The 22,420-nt window shown below is 37.1% G+C and overlaps 1 protein-coding gene across 1 annotated transcript in view; it reads left to right on the forward strand.

The window, feature by feature from the left end:
- LOC114889515 (zinc finger protein 420-like) overlaps positions 1-22,420 on the forward strand; it is a 140,083-nt gene that overhangs the window by 75,024 nt on the left and 42,639 nt on the right. Inside the window, 1 exon segment of the mRNA XM_029212871.1 lies at positions 8,774-9,791. Coding sequence (XP_029068704.1) covers positions 8,774-9,791 — 1,018 coding nt within the window.

Raw genomic sequence — 22,420 nt, forward strand, 5'->3', positions numbered from 1 at the left:
ACTCATTTTAGGCTAAAAGTTCTTTTGTAACACCAGAGCCATTTCAGTGCCCATACTGTTTATAAGGTTATACCTTCTGATTCACTTTCTACCAAAGGAAAGAAAAGTATGCTGTTTTTCCCAACCCTAACTTATTTTCTATCATCTGATTAAATGATATTTACAACTGTTAATACTACAAAAATAATGAAATACAGTGGCTCCAAGTGAATAAGATAATATCAGTTTAGTCAGGAAATATTTAGCCAAAATAACAACTGTTGATTCAAAGTTAGACATCTTAAACAAGGTCATTATTTTTTCCTTTCCTTTTCTTTCTTTGTTTCTTTCTTCTTTTTAGTTAAGTTTTACTGAAGTATAAATGCATATAGAAAAGTGGACAAATGAAGGAAGGTTTTTTTGAGGAGACGGTATTTGAGGAGAGATGTGAAGTAAGGGCTCAAGCCATTTGACTCTAGAGGAAGAGCATTCTGAGCAGATAGAAAAGGCCTAAGGAAGAAGTTAGCTTTGCATGTTTGAAAGCCATTATGGCTAGAACATGGGGGAGAGGAAAGTAAAGTAATAAGAGATGAGGTCAGAGTTAGTCAAGGGCCATATAATATAATCATTAAGAGAAATTGGAAGCTATAGTCTGCTTTCTGTTTTAAAATGATCCCTCTGGTCAAGTGCAAAAGTAGGAAGGACCAGTGTGGAAGCAGTTTCAGTTCAGACTGGAAGTAATGGTGGTTTGGATAAAGCTGGCAGCCGTAGGAGGTAGTAAGAAGCTGTTAGACTCAGGTTATGTATGAAGGGAGTCCCAAAAGAACATGCTGATGGACTTATAAATGCAGTAAGTAAGAAAGACATATCAAAGGAGGAGATAAGGGTGTTAGCTTGAAAAGCTAGGTGAATGGAAGCACAATTTACTGAGGTAGGGAAGATAGGAAGAGCAGGTTGGCAGGTAGACGTTGAGAGTTTCTGTTTTGGATATTTTAAGTTTGAATTGTCTTTTATTTTTCCAGTTTTAGATGCTGAGTAGGCAGCTGAATATGTATATACACATGGAGCTCAGGGAGAGGTTACAGCCTGATGTCCATCTGGGTGTCTTCACTTTATGGTTAAAATTGAAATCCATGGGTCTGAATGTGTTCATCTAAGGAACACATGCAGGTAGAAGAAAGCAGATAAAGAGAAGAGGCCTAAAGACTGATTCATGGGATACTCCCCTATTCAGACGTTAGAAAGAGGGGGCGGCAAAGGACATGCAGAAGGAGCAGCCACTGATAAAAACAAAAGAAAATGTTTCAAAATGGAAGGAGTAGAGAATGAGGATGAGAATTGACCCCAGATTCTGGCAAGATGGAGAATGCTGGTGACCTTGTCAAGAGTGATTTTAGTGGAGTCAGGGTTAAAACCTGATTGGAGTGACTTAATAAGAGTAGGTAGGGCTTCCCTCGTGGCGCAGTGGTTGAGAGTCCGCCTGCCGATGCAGGGGACACGGGTTCGTGCCCCGGTCTGGGAAGATCCCACATGCCGCGGAGCAGCTGGGTCCGTGAGCCATGGCCGCTGAGCCTGCGCATCCGGAGCCTGTGCTCCGCAACAGGAGAGGCCACAACAGTGAGAGGCCCGCGTACCGCAAAAAAAAAAAAAAAAAAAAGAGTAGGTAAGGCAGTGATGAGATGGGTGTAAGACAACTCTGGAAGAAGTATGTATGAAGGGAAGCTGGGAAATGGAGTTGGTAGTTACACTGGGGATTTGGGTTATAAGCAGTGTAGTTTATGGTGTGCAATTATAGACCATGTTTGTGTGCCCATGGGAATGATTCTGTAGGTGGGGGAAATTGATGCAGTAGAGAGAGCATAAATTTGGAAGCAGTGTCCTTGAGGTGGGAGTGGAGGAAGGGGATAGGATCCAGGGAACAAGAGAGAATTAAAGGGAAAACAATGTAGTTATGAATGCAAGTAAGTTGGTCTGGGTAGTGGAGAGAGGACAGCATATTCTTCTATTGTTATTTCCTCAGTGAAATCAGAAAGATGATCATGAATAGAATGAGGATTATTCAATGGTAGCATTCACTATGGCCTTATTCAGGATGTGACTAAAATTGATACTTCAGAAGTACAGTTCCTCGGATGTTAGGTTTTATTATTTTCAGATCTTTGTACTCTGTCCACAGTGTTGAAATGCAAATAGGATTACCTTGGAACCAAATCTTCTATATCCTAGTCTTGTATCAACAAAGCAAGGTGGTTAATAATAAAATGCCTAAACAGACTAAGTACTAAGTTCAGGTAATTTATGTGACATTTTCCATTTAATTAAAGCTGGTTCTCTGAAACGGGGGAATCACATTTGTGATTTTTTATATTTATATATTTTTAACTGGTCAAAGAAAGGGCTTATATTTTTCTATATTCTCATCAGCATTGTGTAGTAGAATAGAAATTCTTTGGTCCAACAGAATTGGGACTGGTATTTGGTTTGTTTATTCATAAAAAAGGGTTAGATATTTTATGTACATACCATAGAAGTAATATTTTTACTCTCAACATTAAAATGTAGCTCTTTGTCAATACTTTTGATGTGTCTAAGGCTTTCTTTCCATTGTGTCCCTTATTTAATTTTTCATCTAAACCACACATACAATTTATAGTCTATTACTATTTCTAGTTAAAAATTTTTTAAGTAGAACAAGAACCAAATTTGCAACAAGTACAGAACACTTCTTGATTATTATGTTTTCCCCATCTTTTACTGTTGTCCCTCCCACACTTAGTTTTTGTTAGCCATGTTTTGTTTTTTGTTTTTCTGGCTGTGCTATGTGGCATGCAGGATCTTAGTTCCCTGACCAGGAATTAAATCTGTACTCCCTGCATTGTGAGCACGGAGTCTTAACCAGTGGACCGCCAGGGATGTCCCTGTTAGCCATGATTTTTAACAATGTATTTACAACCAGTTTTTCTAAAGTATTCAATTTCATTTTCATAGAACCAATCTCTTCTCATAGTTACTTATAAGTTTACATATTGTTTAATTAAATTGGGTACTTTCAGGAAAATGTGAAACTGGCCTAAACTTGTTTGGAACAAACACAGTTAACTCTTGTGAGATACGAGTGCTTTGTCAACTGGGCCTGTGGAGGGGGCCATATCCCCTGGACGTGACCAGCCACTGGCCTGTCTCTCATGCCCTAGCCCGCATATCTGTTGCCTACTCTGCAGGCAGACAGCAGAAGTTGCTATCTGGCCCAGGGGTGATAATCTGCAGGATTCGATATACCTGGCTACTTTGAATACAGAATTTGCCCTGTTGTTTGCCATTGTCTCCATACCTGCTCAGCTTCTCAGCATGAACACCCTTGATAGACCGCTGTCCCCTTGTGCAGGGTAATCTCCCTCTTGTGATTTCGTGTGTGATATCTTTAGAAAATCTAATGCCAGATGCTTCATGAGTGTTTCAGTGTTTTCTTCATAAAGGTTATATATATATTTTAAGTTTGCTCTTGAAACTGTTGTGACTGGAATCTTTTTTTTCTCCATCATATTTTATTATTAAATGTATGTATAAATGCTATTAGTTTTTGCTTTTTATATCCTCCTACCTTATTAAATTCTGTTGTTTATATTATTTAAACCTCTTAAGTTTTCCAATTATGAATTATCATCTGAAAATACAGTTTTATCTCTTCTTTTAAATTCTTAAGACTACCGCTCATTTTTTTCTGATATTTAAGTGTCTTGACTAATAACTCCAAAGCTGTCTTTTTGTTAAGGTATTATATATTTTATCATTTTAGGGAGGTAATTCTTCCTCCTTTATTGAGCTTTTTTGAAAAATCAGGTATGTTTCCCTTTTTTAGTTGCCTTTTCAGCGTCTATGGAGTTGATCATGTGAAATAAAAAAAAAATATTGGGACTTCCCTGGTGGTGCAGTGGTTAAGACTCCAAGCTCCCAATGCAGGGGTCCCAGGTTCGATTCCTGGTTTGGGAACTAGATCCCGCATGCATGCCACAACTAAGAGTTCACATGCCTCAAGTAAGGAGCCAGTGAGCCACAACTAAGACCCAGCACAGCCAAATAAATATTTTTAAAAATATATTTATTTGGCTGTGCCAGGTCCTAGTTGCGGCATGCAGGATCTTCGTTGACACGTGCAGGATCTTTAGTTGCAGCATGTGGGATCTAGTTCCTTGACCAGGGATAGAACCTGGACCCCCTGCATAAGAAGCACAGAGTCTTAGCCACTGGACCACCAGGGAAGTCCCCGATCATGTGATTTTTATTTTTCCCTTTCCTCAGCTGTATTAAATGAGTTGAATTATCTTAATAGATTTCCCCATACTGGACCTCTTTAACATTCTTTGAATAAACAACACTGGGTCTTTTGACACACTGTTTTATTAGATGCTTAGAATTTTTACATCAGTTTTCAGAAAACTGGTGTGTAGTTTTCTTTTTATGAACAGGATTTATTATGATATTATTACATCATGAAAATAGTTTGGAAGTCCTCCTTTTTCCTAGTTCTCAGTCTAAACAGAATTTGTATGGCCTGTTCTTTAAAGCTTTAATAACATTTTTAAGCTTTTTCCTTGAAGAAGGAGATGGTAAGTCTGACTACAATCTCTGTTTGCTTTATGGAAATTAATCTGTTGAAACATTGTATCTCTTTTGTGGTCAGTTTTGGTAAATTATATTTTCTTAGAAAATTATTCATTTTAGCTGTGTTTTAAAACTTATTGGCAAAGTAATCTTTCTTCCAACTATGTTCTGTATTTAATCACGATTATTTTCACTTTGCCATTTTAAAATTTCTACGTCTGTGCGTTCTTGCTATTTTTATTTATTTATTTATTTATTGCTATTTTTATTATATTAACTAATGGTTATCTGTTTTGCTGATTCATTTATAAAAAAAGAATCTGGTTTTACTTTGTGTGTTAGTTCTTTTTTTCTGTTTTCTAACTATTCTAATTCTGCTTTTATATAGTTAATTTCTTTTTTCTGCTTTGCTTCAGCTTGCTTTTCTAATATTTTTGAGTGGGATTTTTAGTTAATTTTTTCTTTCATTTTTTTGCTGTATGTATTAAGATATTTTTCAAAATAAATTTATTTATTTATTTATTTTTGACTGCATTTGGTCTTCATTGCTGTGCACAGGCTTTCTCTAGTTGCGGTGAGAGGGGGCTACTCTTAATTGTGGTGCACAGGCTTCTCATTGCAGTGGCTTCTCTTGTTGCAGAGCACGGGCTCTAGGCACGCAGGCTTCAGTAGTTGTGGCTCTCAGGCTCCAGAGTGCAGGCTCAGTAGTTGTGGCGCATGGGCTTATTTGCTCCATGGCATGTGGGATCTTCCTGGACCAGGGATCGATCCCGTGTCCCCTGCATTGGCACGTGGATTCTTAACCACTGCGCCACCAGGGAAGTCCCATGTATTTAAGTTTTTGAATTTTCTTCTACGCACTGTGGTTATAGTTTTACAGGTAATTTAATGTAGTTTTTTTTTAATGTTACTATTGTTTTTTTTAAACAAATACCATTTGGGATCTTATTTCTCTATTGATCTAAGAGTTATTTAACATAGACTTCTAAAATTCCAAGTGGATTTACTTTTTTGTTGTTATTATTAATTTCCAGTTTTAGTAGAACCTATATGATTTCAGTTTTCTTATACAGACTATATTATAATACTTGAAAACATCATCATTTTTCTCTCTCATACACAGCTCAATCAGCACTTAAATTCCCCTCTGGCTATTTCTCCTCCTGGCTTACCATCCTCTGGTTTACATCTATCATGACCTTTGTTAGCAAGTTCTTCACACTCAAGTTATTGCAAAACCCTTTGACCCTATTAGTGAGTTACTTACAAATTACGTCTTTTTTTTTTTTGCTAAGGATTTCATAAACTTCAATAAGGTATAAACATGTTTTCCTGTCTGAAAGTCACATTTCTAGGAAATAAGGAATGGTCTTGCCTCTGAGGGGACAGAAGGGAGGAGACCAGAAAAAGGGGATGAAGGAACAAAACCCACTGAGCATTTGCAAAATGGATGAGTAGTAGAATAAGCTTAAAGGGAGCTGAAGTACGTAAGTTTCTCAGTGTCTTTGTTGTGATATGGAGACAAAGAAAGAGCAACCCGTAGCTATGTGAAGGAGGGAATGGCAATGTAGAGAATACTGCATAAATAAGGGTATAAACAATGGAAGGATGTACAGGAAAATACAACCACCATTTTTCATTTATATAGTCAGCTGGGCTAGCTTGAATGAATAAAGGAGATATTTAATCATTGTAGTAAGATGTGAGAGGTTAGAGGCCGAGAAATATATTCAGAATAAATATATAAGTATAGGAATTAAATGAGTGAAATCTATTTTGTGCTCTGGATTTATTATTGAATAGAGAGTAAAGCAGGGATTGTTTCTGCCCTTAATGAGGTTTAGGGGTAAGAAAATAAGCAGAATAACAATTGGAAAAATTAATAAATAGATAATTTCAACATAGCTCTATGTTGTATGTAATATATGTATAATAACTATGCAGATATACAGTTAACCCTTGAACAACACAGGGTTTAGGGTGTTGCCCCCCCAGCATACGCAAAAATCCACATATAACTTTTAAAAATATATTTATTTATTTTATTTATTTATTTTATTTCTATTTTTTTGGCTCCATTGGGTCTTCTTTGTGGCATGCGGGCTTCTCTCTAGCTGTGGCATGGGGGTTTTCTCTCTCTAGTTGTGACGCGTGGGCTCTGTAGTTTGTGGCATGCAGGCTCTCTTTTTGAGGTGTATGAGCTCAGTAGTTGTGGCACACGGGCTTAGATGCTAGTTCCCTGACCAGGGATTGAACCTGTGTCCCCTGCGTTGGAAGGCAGATTCTTTACCACTGGACCACCAAGGAAGTCCCCACATGTAACTTTTGACTCCCCCAACACTTAGCTACTTATTAGCCTATTGTTGACCCGGAAGCCTTACCAATAACATAAATAGTCGATTAACACATATGTTATATATATTATATACTGTATTCTTATAATAAAGTTAGCTAGAGAAAAGAAAATGTTATTAAGAAAATCACAGGGAAGAGAAAATACATTTACAGTACTGTACTGTATTTATTGATACCATAAGTTTATGTTGTCTGTATATAAGATAAATTTTCTGTCAGTACCTACATCAGTATTGTCCTATATGATAAACACATTACATATTATATGTATTACTAACACTGGACATCAGAAATGAAAAGATAATGTGAAAAAATTTTATATTTATTTACAGATATAATGAATTATGCATTGGTAATGAAGAAGCAGCAATATGATTGCTTTACGGTAACCTAGTGTAATCGATATGAATGCTTCACGGTAGCCTAGCCTATACAGTAATGAGTGAATCAGCATAACACTTTTATGGCATACAATATTACAGTCACATTTATAAAACAGTATTGGAAACGTTGTTACATGTTTTTAAAAACCACTTACCTGTGATGATAGGCTGATATGCAGTTTATCCAGTCACAAGAGACAGAAGCACACTATATAGTAATGTAATTCTTTGAAAGCAAAGTTGTAAGACAGTAAGAAAGGTAACACATTATTAATTTTATACTAAATATCACTCATCTTATGCCTATGTAAGGATAGGTTATCCACTTCAATACAAGTCTTGCACACGATGTTCTACACATATATGTTTGTATATTTATTGAAAAAAGTCCATGTATAGTGGATCTGCACAGTTCAAACCCGTGTTATTCAAGGGTCAACTGTATAATAAACACATAGCTTTAAGTACTGTCAGTAGATTCAGCTGTAGAGTAAGTAACTTAATCTAAGACCTCAGAGTGAGAAGGAGCCAGCCATGCAAAGAGCCCAAACAGAAGATTTGTGGGGAAATAGAGCAGACTGAAAAGTCCAATGGAAGTAAGTGGGAACATGTTCTAAGATCTGAAAAGAGGCCTCTCCAAGTAGCAGTAAAGAGAACAGTGGTTTGAGATGATGCGTTATAGGTAAGCAGAGGTCTTTTAACAAGTTTGATTTTATTCTAAGAATAAAGAGAAATTGTTGAAAGAATTTAAGCATGAATTCCCAACCTTTCATTTCCATCAAAATCATCGTATGGAGAATATTAAATATAGGACTGCCCAGGACTGTAGAATCTGATCCAAGTGGTTTAGGTGGTATCTAAATCATAGTATTTGTAACAAGCTCCCTTGTGATTCTGATTCACGTTTCAGTTTGAGAACCACTGACTTAAAATATTTACTTAGTCACTAATCTCATTTTCCTGCATGAACTCTCATTTTCCTGGGTTGCCTTTTGCTTTTTTAAATTATGTAACTATTTTTAGAATTTCATTGGGTAGTACTTTGGTTGTCTTTTACTTCTGCTGTAGAAATTTTACTTCTTTTAGAAAAAGAGAACTACATGTTTGCTCTCTTGTTTTCTTTCAGATTTGGAGACCAACTATGAGACCAAGAAGTTATCTTCAGAAAATGACATTCATGAAATAAACTTATCCCAGTGGAAGGTAATGGAGAGAATTAAAAACCATGGCCTTAACAGACTCATTTTAAAAAATGATTGGGAGTCCAAAAGAAAATTTGAAGGACAAGAGGAATATTTCAATCAAGTGAAAATTACATCTCAAAAAGTGTCCTCTTACCAAAAACACTCATCTTTTTCTTCACATCAGAGAATTCATTTTGTCGAGAAACCCTATGAATGTAAGGAATGTGGGAAGGCCTTTAGAGTACGCCAACAACTTACCTTTCATCACAGAATTCATACTGGTGAGAAACCTTATGAATGTAAGGAGTGTGGGATGGCCTTTAGACAGACGGCACATCTTACTCGACATCAGAGACTTCATTCTGGTGAAAAACTCTATGAATGTAAGGAATGTGGAGAATCTTTCATATGTGGCCCAGACCTTAGAGTACATCAAAAAATTCACATTGGTGAGAAACCCTATGAATGTAAAGAATGTGGGAAAGCCTTCAGAGTTCGTGGGCAACTTACTCTACATCAGAGGATTCATACTGGTGAGAAACCCTATGTATGTACAGAATGTGGGAAGGCCTTTAGACAGTATGCACACCTTACTCGACATCAGAAGCTTAATATTGCTGACAAACTCTATGAATGTAAAGAATGTGGGAAGGCCTTTTTGTGTGGCTCTGGCCTTAGGGTACATCACAAACTTCATACTGGTGAGAAACCCTATGAATGTAAAGAATGTGGGAAGGCCTTTAGAGTACGACAGCAACTGACACTCCACCAGAGAATTCATACTGGTGAGAAACCCTATGAATGTAAGGAATGTGGAAAGACTTTTAGTCGTGGTTATCATCTTATTCTACATCACAGAATTCATACTGGTGAGAAACCTTATGAATGTAAGGAATGCTGGAAGGCCTTTAGTCGTTACTCACAACTTATTTCACACCAGAGTATTCATATTGGTGTTAAACCCTATGACTGTAAGGAATGCGGGAAGGCCTTTAGACTACTCTCACAACTTACACAACATCAGAGTATTCATATTGGTGAGAAACCGTATAAATGTAAGGAATGCGGGAAGGCCTTTAGATTGCGCCAAAAACTTACTCTACATCAGAGCATTCATACTGGTGAAAAACCCTTTGAATGTAAGGAATGTAGGAAGGCCTTTAGGCTTAATTCATCTCTTATTCAGCATCTGAGAATTCATTCTGGTGAGAAACCCTATGAATGTAAGGAATGTAAGAAGGCCTTTAGACAACATTCACACCTTACCCATCATCTGAAAATTCATAATGTAAAAATATAAGAAAGACTTTTTAGTCTATGAATGTAGTAATTAGTTCGTTTTGCTTCCTCCATGCACCTGACTTGGCATAACGGGGTTTATATCATTATAAAGAATGTGTTAATTTAATATATTCCACCATCACTCAGACCTGAGAATCTTCACATTCATTCTAGAAACTAATCCTATTAATATAACAAATGTGGGAAAGACACTTATCATTTCTAGCCCATCACTTTCCTACCTATGTTATATTGAACAGGATGTTTAACTGCTTGATGCTATAAGTTCTTGATTTATAAAATTATAATACTGTGGCAGAATAAAGATTACTGCAGATTCTTTGGTACTCCACCCATCAAGATGTGGAATCCACATCCTTTTCCCTTTGAATCTGGGCAGACTGTGACTACTTTGATCAGTAGAATAGCAGAAGTACTGCTGTGCTAGTTTCTGGACCCAGACTTTACTGGTAGATTTTGCCTCATCTCTTGGAATACTCTCTCAAGTTCAGACCTGAACTGTTATGTTAAAAAGTCTGGCTACTCTGCTGAAGAGAGCACATGGAAAGGCCCTGAGACTACCTAGAGAAGGAGAGGCGCTCTGCTGTGCCCAGTCTTCTTCCAGATTGCCCATGAAAACACCAGACATCTGAGTGAAATAGTTTTGGATCCTCCAAACCAGCCATCAACTCAATGCCAGTGAATAACCTCAGTTGATGCCATATAGAACAGAAAAATCCACCAACTGAGCCCCTGCCCAAATTCTTGACCCACAAAATCATGAGATACAATTAAATGGTTGTTGTTTTAAGCTACTAACTATTGTTTTACTATTATCATCATTAATATTGCTCTCTTGAAAATCCATATGAATGACTATGGGCACATTGAATATGGAAATGCCTTCCACCAACACTCATCCATTATTGAATGTCAGATAACTTACTCTTGTTAAAATAGTGAAAGTGAGAAATCCTTTTTCAATTTTTTCATAAAAAAGAATATATTCTACAATCTATACTCTCTGGCCTCTGTATAAATTTGATTTAAAATTAACAGAGGATGGATGGACCTAGAGATTGTCATACTAAGTGAAGTAAGTCAGACAGAGTAAGACAAATATTGTATCACTTGTATGTGGAAACTAAAAATAGTACCAATGAACTTATATACAAAACAAAAACAGACTCACAGACATAGAAAACAAACATGGTTATCAAAGGGGAAGTGGGGGGGATAAATTAAATTAGGAGTATGATATTAACAGATAACATACTACCATATATAACATAGATAAACAATAAGGATTTACTGTATAGCATTGGGCACTATATTCAATATCTTATAATAACCTATAATGTAAAATAATTTTTTAAAAGAATATATGTATATATATTCACTGTATGAATATATATATGTACGCCATATGTTTGTATATACATATACATGTGTATATGTAACCAAATCACTGTGCTGTACACCTAAAACTAACGCAATATTGTAAATCAACTATACTTCAGTTAAGTAAATAAAATTAACAAAGAATAAGATAAAAAGAAACTATTTGGAAATTAAAAATCACCTATATTATAAGTCCAGAATCAATTTTTAAAAACCCATTGTAGACTTTTTAAAAAATGCTCAAATTGTCCTATATTTGGCCAGTGGGAATCTCCTCAATTTGGATCCTGTGTCCTTTTATCATGATTACTGTAGCCTGTGATAGCTTCTTTTTTTTCTAACAATATGCATTGGCCAGCTACAGAGCACATTAGGGCATTTATTAATAAATAAAGGGGGAAAATGGAGCATTTATCCTGCCTTTCCTCTATGAACTATATTTCAAGACAACCAAAAGTTGGTGAAGAAAAGTTCTTTATTATTAGAGAATTCTAGCTAATAAAGGTCAAAGGAATGATAGAATCCAAAAAGTGACACTTTTTTTTTATGAAATAATGGATCTTGATGATATCAGTGGATGTGAAAACCATTAGGTGAGAGATTATTCGAAGGTTTTAAAGGACAGAGCAGAATGACAACCCGCTAACCTATAGTAACATCTCTAAATTAAATCAGCAAGGCTGTGTGCTTCTTGATGTAATGCAATGGATGTATACTACCTGTGGAGTATTCTTGTCCAAAATATTGATTCAGAAGTGTAATTTAGAGCTTCCCTGGTGGAGCAGTGGTTGAGAGTCCGCCTGCCAATGCAGGGGGCACAGGTTCGTGCCCCGGTCTGGGAGGATCCCACATGCTGTGGACCGCTGGGCCCGTGAGCCATGGCTGCTGAGCCTGCGCGTCCAGAGCCTGTGCTCCACAACGGGAGAGGCCACAACAGTGAGAGGCCCGCGTACCACACACACAAAAAAGTGTAATTTAGTCTCTAAACATACCAGTTTACAGGAAACTTGGGAAATAAATGAAAAAATTCATGACACAAAGAAGCAAACAGCCAAATCCAGAATGTGGGAAATTCCACAAAATAAAAGGCTTAGTTTCTTTTTTTTTTTTTAAGGCCTAGTTTCTTAACCAATATATGTTGTTAATAAAAACAGAATTTTACAAATTAAAAGAGATTTGAGACATATTAATTAAATACAGTGTATGGAATGTATTGAGATGCTTGTGTTAAAATGTACCCAGGATTTGCTTTAATCAGGTATGGTAAGGCTCGAAGACATGGAAATGATTATCATGAAGGAAGACGCTTATACGCGGAGATTTCTGCAAACAGGAGGAACCAAGTATACGTAGGAGAACATGGAAGGAGCACCTAGTCCTGTTAGGAGGCAGAAGGCGGAAGAGGGCAGAACATGACTCAGAACCTTTACTGGAGTTTTCCCAGGAAAGAATGGGTGACGTGATGCCAGGTAGGTACACTGAGCAAGTTTAAGACTGGGTAGATTGAATAATTTTGTGGGCTCTGAGCTCCAGTGGTGGTCCTCAGTTGTCCAGTACCTGGCCCTGGGGTGATTTAGGGCAGGAGAAATAATGGCTTGGTGTATGAGAGTTTGATAAAGGAGATGTTTGATAAAGGGGTGTGGACTTTGGATTGGTTGGTTTGTATATCAACGGCATGCTTGCCAAGAGGGTCATTTGTCAAGGAATTTGCTAGCCCTAGAAGCGGTAGTCTCTCCAAGATCAAGTCCCCAAATGCCAGAGCATCAAGAATACAGAAAGTAAGAAAATACAGGCAATACAATCCTGATTTGGACAAATAAAAAAAAGACAACTTTTTACATTACTGTGAAAAAGTAAACCTGGAGTGGGTATTAAATTATATTAAATAATTATTATTCATTTGCTAGGCATGATGATGGCATGGGAGTGGGTGTGTGTATGTGTGTATAAATCCTTATGCATTAGAGAGCCATACTGAAGTATTCAAGGATGAAATTGTATGTATGATTTGCTTTATAATACTAAAGAAAAAATGGGAAGGATAGATGAAACAAGATCAGAAAAATGCTGTAAATCGTTGAAGCCGGGTAATGGGTACATAGGGTTCACTGTGCTATTCTTACTACTTTGCATATATTTGAAAACTTCCATAATAAAGCTTTTGTCTAAGTGGAAAATCTGAAATTTTAGACTACTTAGTGATAAATGATAATTTGATCCCTACAGATAAAAATTTGTGGGAAGGGCTTCCCTGGTGGCGCAGTGGTTAAGAATCCACCTGCCAATGCAGGGGACTCGGGTTCAAGCCCTGGTCCAGGAAGATCCCACATGTCGTGGAGCAACTAAGCCCATGCACCACAACTACTGAGCCTGCGCTCCAGAGCCCATGAGCCACAACTCCTGAAGCCTGGGCGCCTAGACCCTGTGCTCTGCAACAAGAGAAACCACCACAATGAGAAGCCCCCGCTCACCGCAACTAGAGAAAACCCGTGCATAGCAACAAAGACCCAATGCAGCCAAAAATAAATAAATAAATTTAAAAAAAATTTGTGGGAAGCCACCAAAGCTCTACGTTGTAGGAAATTAACAACCTTAATGCATTTAGAAAACCTGGATTGAGCAGTTAGTTCACGACTCTGTTACCACACATACCGTGCCTGTCACATAGCAGGCAGTTGACAAAAGTGTTGGGGGAAAAAAGCATTAACATAAGCCAGAAAACATGTTTTTTACACGGGCTCTCAGCAGTGAAAGCATGGAGTCCTAACCACTGGACTGCCAGGGAATTCCCAGAAAACATTTATTTATTTATTTATTTTATTTTTGGCTGCGTTTGGTCTTGTTGCTGCGCGCGGGCTTTTTCTAGTTGCGGCGAGTGGGACCCAGTCTTTGTTGTGGTGTGCGGGTCTCTCATTGCGGTGGCTTCTCTTGTTGTGGAGCATGGGCTCTAGGCGTGTGGGCTTCAATAGTTGTGGCTCGATGGCTCTAGAGTGCAGGCTCAGTAGTTGTGGCGCGCAGGCTTCGTTGCTCCCTGGCATGTGGGATCTTCCCGGACCAGGGCTCAAACCCCTGTTCCCTGCATTGCCAGGCGGATTCTTAACCTCTGCGCCACCAGCGAAGCCCCATTTTTTTTTTTTTTAATTAAGGTAAATAGCAGGAAGTAATTCATACAATAAAAGTAAAAGTACAATTTAAAAAAAGTAGAAGAGGGACTTCCCTGGTGGTGCAGTGGTTAAGAATCCACCTGCCAGTGCAGGAGACACGGCTTCAAGCCCTGGTCTGAGAAGATCCCACATGCTGCGGAGCAACTAAGCCCAACTACTTAGCCACAACTACTGAGCCTGCACTCTAGAGCCCGCAAGCCACAACTACTGAGCCTGTGTGCCGCAACTACTGAAGCCTGCATACACAGAGCCTGTGCTCCGCAACAAGAGAAGCCACTACAATGAGAAGCCGACGCACTGCAACGAAGAGTGGCTCCTGCTCACTGCAACTAGAGAAAGCCCACATGCAGCAACGAAGACCCAATGCAGCCAAAAATAAATTTTTTTTAAAAAAGTAAAAGAATAGTTAATAAAGTAGCAGATTTTATCCAAGAATATTCTCTTTGAAAAGACCATTAATATAGAATCAGCAGTTATTATTGAAGGATAAAAGTTGATTCAATTACAGCTTTATGTATGGGAATGGTGAAATAGGTACATATATCAAAGAGATTTAAAAGTTTTTAAATTTATGTGTTACTATATACATATATTTCAGTATGTATAAAAATATAGAGAATGAGCTATCTAGAGAAACCAAAATGATCAAAGTTGACTCAAGAGACTATAGAAAGCCTGAACAATCTATAGATTTTATATTTTATTTTATATTTGAAACAATTTATAATTTATAGATTTTATAATTTATAGTTTTATAATGTATGAGATCTGTAAACAAAGGAAATTTAAATGGAGTTATGTTCTTGTTTTTTAAAAACTAGAATCGATAGTTTTTCTGGCAATAAAATTTTAAAGAATAGATAACTTCTAACAAAATTTTGCAGGATCATTCTGCAAATATATGAGGCAGATATCCCAATAATAAAATTTTAGACGAGGGTAATCCCTAAAAAGCAAAATCTAGACCAGTATCATTTAAGATATATGCAGACATGCCAAGTAAAGTTCAGTAAATTGAACTCAGTAGTCTAATAAAAGAGTTATAAAACATAAAATGATTTACCAGGAATACCGAGGGCCTGACCTTTTGTGATTTAGTTAGGCATTTAGGTTTTCTAACTTGAGCGGTGTAACAGTGTTGGGAAAAATGATGTGATCCTGCCCCAATAATTTCTTTCATTTGTTTCTCTTCTTTTTCTCGTTTATTTTAGCTTCATCAATTTTATAAAAGGAATGAAAGATTATTTGAAAAATAGGCATTCAATACTTAAAAGTTATTACCTTCTACAAAAGAAAAACAAGTATTGCCACAGCACTTTATTTTCATCCAAATGAATGTCACTGTCATACACTGACTTGTACCTCTAAGTCCATTTTGCTCAGAGTGGGCAGATTGGGCAGATGTCGTTGAATAATCAGTCACCATCTAGAATAATAAATCTCTTCCACTCATGATTTCAAATTGCTTTTAATTTGTGGACATTACACAGTGTTTACACAAAAATGTAACATACACAATGAGCATTTTAAGTGCTATTATGTGTTTCTTCACCCTGGTAACATTTTCTTGTTAACTGAAGTCTTTTGGGGACAGTACATTAACTCAAAATTTCTTAAAGTATGTTCCAGAAAACACCAGTACTTAATGGTTCTTGAAGAAAATGATTTTGTGGTCAAACAAGCATGCAAGCTCTATATTTCTTGGGAGAAAAAAATCACATTAAGTGCCTATCAAAAGACTATCAAAAATGTTTCATTTTATCTAAGTCAATGTATCTCATACTTTGCTATAGAGCTCCCATTCCAAATACCTATTGTAGATGTAATTCCACTTTGGCAGATGTTGCCCTAACCAAAAGGAGAGGCTTCAAGGATGGAAATGTCAGCATTGTGGCAGGTGTATGGTTATCTAGCAAGGCAAGCAACTCAGCATGCTGTCCAACCAGCTGCTTGCTTTTTTTTGGATTTAACATGGTTCTTTTCAGTAGAATAGAAAACCCCTAGTCCTTTTCTTTATATAAATATACCATATGTATTGAGGCCTTTTATTGGTCAATATTTAGGTTATATATAATTTCTCACTGAAAAATATCTTGTTGAATATCTGAGTTTCTTGCTATACATAACAAGGCTTTCTCTGAGGTGTTTATCTAAAGGTGAGATTCGTAAGTCAGAGGTTATGTTCATGTTCAACCTCGCTAGATATTGCTGTAGAAGAGGAGAACATCCTTATGGTACCAATTCACAACCCCTTCAACCAGTGAAATATTATTTCCTCATATCCCCACTTCTGGTATGTGCTTTAATATTTTCCTGGTAAATAATGAGTTGAGCATCTTTTCACTTATGTTTATTGCTAAATACTATAGCTTACCAATTCATATGTATTGCCCATGTTCCATTTTTTAAAAAACATTCATATAAAAATAGTGGGATTCTTAAAAATAACATTCTAGATAGTAATCCTTTACCTAGTATTATGATGGACTCACCTTCTCCCAGACTGTGGCTTATTTGTTTTTATTGTGATATTGTCATATTAAAATTTTAAATATGGATACAATCATTGCCCAATAACCTTTAAAATACATTTTTTACTAGACTTGATTTTTTAGGCAATCAGTTATGTCAACTACAAATAGATATGATTTTTTCCTGAATATTTATAGTGATTATTTTATTATTCTTCCTCTAACAGAAATAACTTCCAGAACAAGATTTAGGATTAGTGGTGATAGAGGGCATCTAGTTGTTTTTCCCAACATAATGGAAATAACTTAGTGTAATGTTTGCTCTGTGTTTGAGGTAAACAGACCTTGTGTGGTTCACTTGTTTCCTTCAGTCCCTATTTAACTTTTTTTTTTAATTAAAAATGCCTGCTGAATATTGTCAGATGCCTTTTTGGCACACTGATATATTTTCCTTCTTGAATTTGTTAATGTGATAAGGTGTACTTTGGTCATTAAGGCAACATGATACTGATGCAAAACGAACAAGTAGACCAACAGAATAAAATAAAGAGCCCTGAAACAGACCTACATACATGTGGTCATCTGATTTATGACAAAGGTTCCTCTGCAGTGTGGTTGCAGAGGAAGTGATGTTCTTTTCAATAAGTAGCACTGGATCAATTGCATATCCATATCGATAAAAAATTAACCTTGGCTCTTATCTTACACTTCACACAAACAAATTCCAGATGTGTTAATGATATAATTGTAGAATATACGATAAAAACTTTAGAAGAAAACATAGAATATCTTTCTAGCCTTGGGATAGCAAAGATTTCTTAAACAGAACACAAAAAGCACTAACCATATAGAGAAAAAAAAGTAAATTTTACTATATTAAATTTAAAAATCTATTTTCATCAAAAGACACCATTAAAGTGAAAAGGCAAGCCACAGACTGGGAGACTATATTCACAATACATAAATTTGACCAAGAATATATAAAGAGCCACTACAAATCAATAAGTGACAGACAACAAAATAAGAAATGGGGGTACTTCCCTGGCGGTCCAGTGGTTAAGACTCTGTGCTTCCATTGCAGGCCATGCAGCATGGCCAAAAATAAAATAAACACTTCCAAAAAATGGATATCCAAATGGCCAATAAAGATATCAGACCATGCTCATGTTCGTTAATTATCAAGAAAATGGAAAAATTAAAACCACAATGTGATATGGCTGTACACCCACCAGAATAGCTAATTAAAAAAATGCGTGCAAATGCTTGTGCATAATGCATACCTGGAGGGTGCCATGGTGTGCTCTGGCTATTTCAATATGCTAGTGGATATTAAAGACAAGATCCCCAATCTCCAGGAAAATCTGGAAAGCAGACAACCAGTGAGTACGTAACTAAGAAAACTTCACATATTGATAAGGATCATGATGAGAAAGATACTGGGAAGGAGAATTACTGGAGGGGGACAATTCAGTTAATCTTTTCACCTGAAGTGTATACAGAATCTATAGTGGTAGCAATACAGGTTTTATGTAAGTATAGCCAGGCTAACACTGAAAAAGAAAAGCTACAAAGTGGTACTAGTCCAACCAGATAATTAAAAATACTAAAAAGTCCCTATAATCGAAACGATGTGGTACTCATGCATGAACAGACTAGTGGAATAGAACAGAATTCCATAAGTAGACCCAAATACATAGGGGATTTTAGTACATAAAGGGACAGGGACGTGACACATTCTATTTTTTATTTTTTGTTTTTTTTATTTTAGGGACCATATTAATGTTTTACAAATTTTAAAAGTCAGTAACAGGGACTTCCCTGGTGGTCCAGTGGTTAAGAATCCGTTTCGCAATGCAGAGGATACTGGTTCGATCCCTGGTTGGGGAACTAAGATCCCACATGCTGCGGGGCAGCTGAACCCGCATGCCACAACTAGAGAGAAGACCGTGCACCACAACAAACAGCCCACGCGCTGAAGCAAAAGATCCAGCGTGCTGCAACTAAGACCTGATGCAGCCAATAAATAAATAAATATTTTTAAAAGTCAATAACAACCAAAGGGGAAAGTGGGGAGGGATAAATTAAGAGTATGGATTAACATACAGCTATATATAAAACACGTAAACAACAAGGATTTACTGTATAGCACAGGGAACTATACTCAATATCTTTTTTAAAAATAAATTTATTTTATTTATTTTTGACTGCGTTGGGTCTTCATTGCTGCACGCAGGCTTTCTCTAGTTGCAGCGAGCGGGGTCTACTCTTAGTTGTGGTGTGCGGGCTTCTCATTGTGGTGGCTTCTCTTGCTGCGGAGTACAGGCTCTAGGCAAGTGGGCTTCAGTAGTTGTGGCATGCAGGCTCAGTAGTTGTGGCTCGCGGGCTTATTTACTCCACGGCATGTGGGATCTTCCCAGACCAGGGATCAAACCAGTGTCCCCTGCATTGGCAGGCGGATTCTTAACCACTGCACCACCAGGGAAGTCCCTATACTCAATATCTTATAATAACCTCTAACGAAAAATAATCTGAAAAAGAATATATATGTATAACTGAATCCCTTAGCTGTACACTTGAAACTAACACAATATTGTAAATTAACTATTTAATTTTTCAAACTAGTTCAATTTTTTTTAAAGTGAATAACAGAGAAGAGAACCTAAGTTGAAATATAAGCAAAAAAAAAAAAATAAATAAAGTTTCCTTCACACTAAAGGGGGAAAAAAGACTTAGGCAAGAAACATTTTTTTTTTTTTTTTTTTTTTTGCGGTACGTGGGCCTCTGTTGTGGCCTCTCCCGTCGTGGAGCACAGCCTCCGGACGCGCAGGCTCAGTGGCCATGGCTCACGGGCCTAGCCGCTCTGCGGCATGTGGGATCTTCCCGGACCGGGGCACGAACCTGTGTCCCCTGCATCGGCAGGAGGACTGTCAACCACTGCGCCACCAGGGAAGCCCGGCAAGCAACTTTTGAAGACAATTTGACCATATTCCCTCAGGATAAAAACAGAAGAAGAAAAAAAAAACCCGTAAACAAGTAATTAACTCTTGTTAGTAGGATTGATTTACACAGTGATATAGATTAGTAATTCTGGAACTATTTCATGTATTCTAGAATCAAGCAAAAAAGTAACTGTACTTGGGAGTAAGTAAATATAATGGGAGCCAAGTTTGTTGTTGCTGGAGAAGGGCGTTGCAATAGGGAGAGCAGGAGGCTAGGATGAACCCTGTGGTGTTGGATTGCAATTGGAGGTATCACTACAAAGTCATGCTTTAAAAAAAAAAAAATTAGAAATTCATATAAAGGTGTGTGTATGCATGTCCCCCTAGCAGAGAGGACATAGAAGCAATTACACCACCGTAGCAATGAGAATATCCAGCACCCAGATCCCAGGAACAAGGGCTCCTTGGAGAAATAGCATAAGACACTGAGCAGAGAAAACACAAGGTGAGATTGGAACATTCTGAGGGGGTAGAAAGTAGGGAAGCGCTCAAAAAATGGTTGAAATATGTCAAAAAGTCACAGTATCTCAAGGAGTTCTCACTGGCCAAATCTGGACAATCTGAGCATCAAAACAGGTCATAATAGTAGCAGATTGAGTAAAACCATTGACTAACACAGTGACTAAAAGAAGAATCCATGAAACATGCTTTATAGTAGAATGCCAACTTACAAATGTAGAAGGAATGGCGAAACTAGAAAATCACCATCAATCAACCATCACAGTAATCATTGATTCTGGTAAGAATCATCAATGTATGCCAAAACCAATGGGTGAAAATTTGATGAGAAACAGAATTTGATGCCATTGTAAAGTCTCTCTCCACAAATATTAATTACAAAGGGAAAAGTAGTAACATTACAGTGAAGAAACCTGGCAGACAGCATCTTGACCAGTTATCAAAGTTAACATAACCAGTGTGGCACAAAATGACATCCTGTACCTCCAGAACAGAGCGACTCCAGTGATATTCCTGCCAAAAGGCATAACCAGAATTTAGTCATAAGGAAATCACAGAAAAATGCAAATTGAGCAATGCTCTACAAAATAACTGACCTTTGCTCTTCAAAAATGTCAAGGTCAAGGAGGACAAAGCTTGAGGAATTGTTTCAGGTTAAAGGAGACTAAAGAGACATGACAAGTGTAATATATGACCCTGGAACAGAAATTTTTTTTTCTGTAAAGGCTTTATTGGAACAATTGTGAATTTGAATAAGGTAAATTTAAAATAAAAGTATTATATCCATGTAAATTTCATAATTTTGATCATTGTAATTATGGAGATTACAGGAGAGAATGTCTTTGCTTTTAGGATGTATACACTGAAGCATTTAGGGATAAAGGAGCCTTACGTGGGTAACTGACTTTTCTGAATGAAATTCCAAGTGTTCAGAAAAAAATAGGATCGTAAAGTAAATGCAGTAAATGTCAGCATTTACAGAATCTGTGTGAAGGGTATACAGGAATTCTTTGTGCTATTCTTGCAACTTTTCTGTACATTTGATATTATGTCAAAATAAAAAGTTTCATTAACAAAGAAAGCAGGTTTGCATTATGCCTCCTCCATTAATTGCTCTGTGATGTTGAACAGGTCGTTTCACCTCTCTGTGTTTCTGTGTCTGTTACATGAGGATCGAAATGGTACCCACGTGATGGGATTGTTCTGAAAAATAATTAATGCATGTAACATTCTTAAAACTAGGCCTGGTAAAAGAAAGAGCACTTTAGGGCTTCCCTGGTGGTGCAGTGGTTGAGAATCCGCCTGCCGAGGCAAGGGACACGGGTTCGTGCCCCTGTCCAGGAAGATCCCACATGCCATGGAGCGGCTAGGCCCGTGAGCCATGGCCACTGAGCCTGTGCGTCCGGAGGCTGTGCTCCACAATGGGAGAGGCCACAGCAGTGAGAGGCCCGTGTACTGCAAAAAAAGAAAAGAAAAGAAAAGAAAGAGCACTTAAATTTTAGATTTTATAATTTTTACTTGAAAATTTGTCTTTTTTCACCTCCAAAAAGTTTTCTCTGTCTTCCTTTTTTTCTTAAAATTCCCTTTTCTTACTTATTATTGGTTTCTCCTTGTAGAATTCCTATTAGACATTAGAATTTCTGGCACTGCCTTTCACATGTCATTTTCTCTCATATTTTCCACATTTATCCTTTTGTACAGAATTTTGGGAGAAACTCTGAGCATGATTTTTCTATTCTTATAGTTACTCTTCCACATATCTCCAATTCTACTATTCAGCCAAGCTGTTGAGTTATTTATTTCATGTGTTTAATCTCCAAGAAAGTAGATTGGTTTTAGAAAAGCCTAACCTGGGTTTATGCATACTCTTTCTTTTCTGGTGTTTCAGAAGGTAAGGAGTGAGGTGGAGGGCAGTGGTGAGGGGCAAGGCAGAGGCCTAAGTGAGTTTTTAAAGTTCTGTTCCAAATTCTTGAGGTCCAGCCACTTTTTTGCCATTGGGATCCTTAAAACACTCTAGTATAGTTATATAAATCTCACTTTTCACTGTTACTCCTTAATTTAAAAGGTCTAATGCAAGTTTCCTGCACCCATTGTCTTGTTCTATAGTCTCATACTTTATATTTTATTTTTAAAAATATTTAT

The sequence above is a fragment of the Monodon monoceros genome, unplaced genomic scaffold (assembly GCF_005190385.1).
Source record: "Monodon monoceros isolate NGI ecotype Baffin Bay Population unplaced genomic scaffold, NGI_Narwhal_1 Super_Scaffold_10, whole genome shotgun sequence".
Lineage (NCBI taxonomy): Eukaryota > Metazoa > Chordata > Mammalia > Artiodactyla > Monodontidae > Monodon > Monodon monoceros.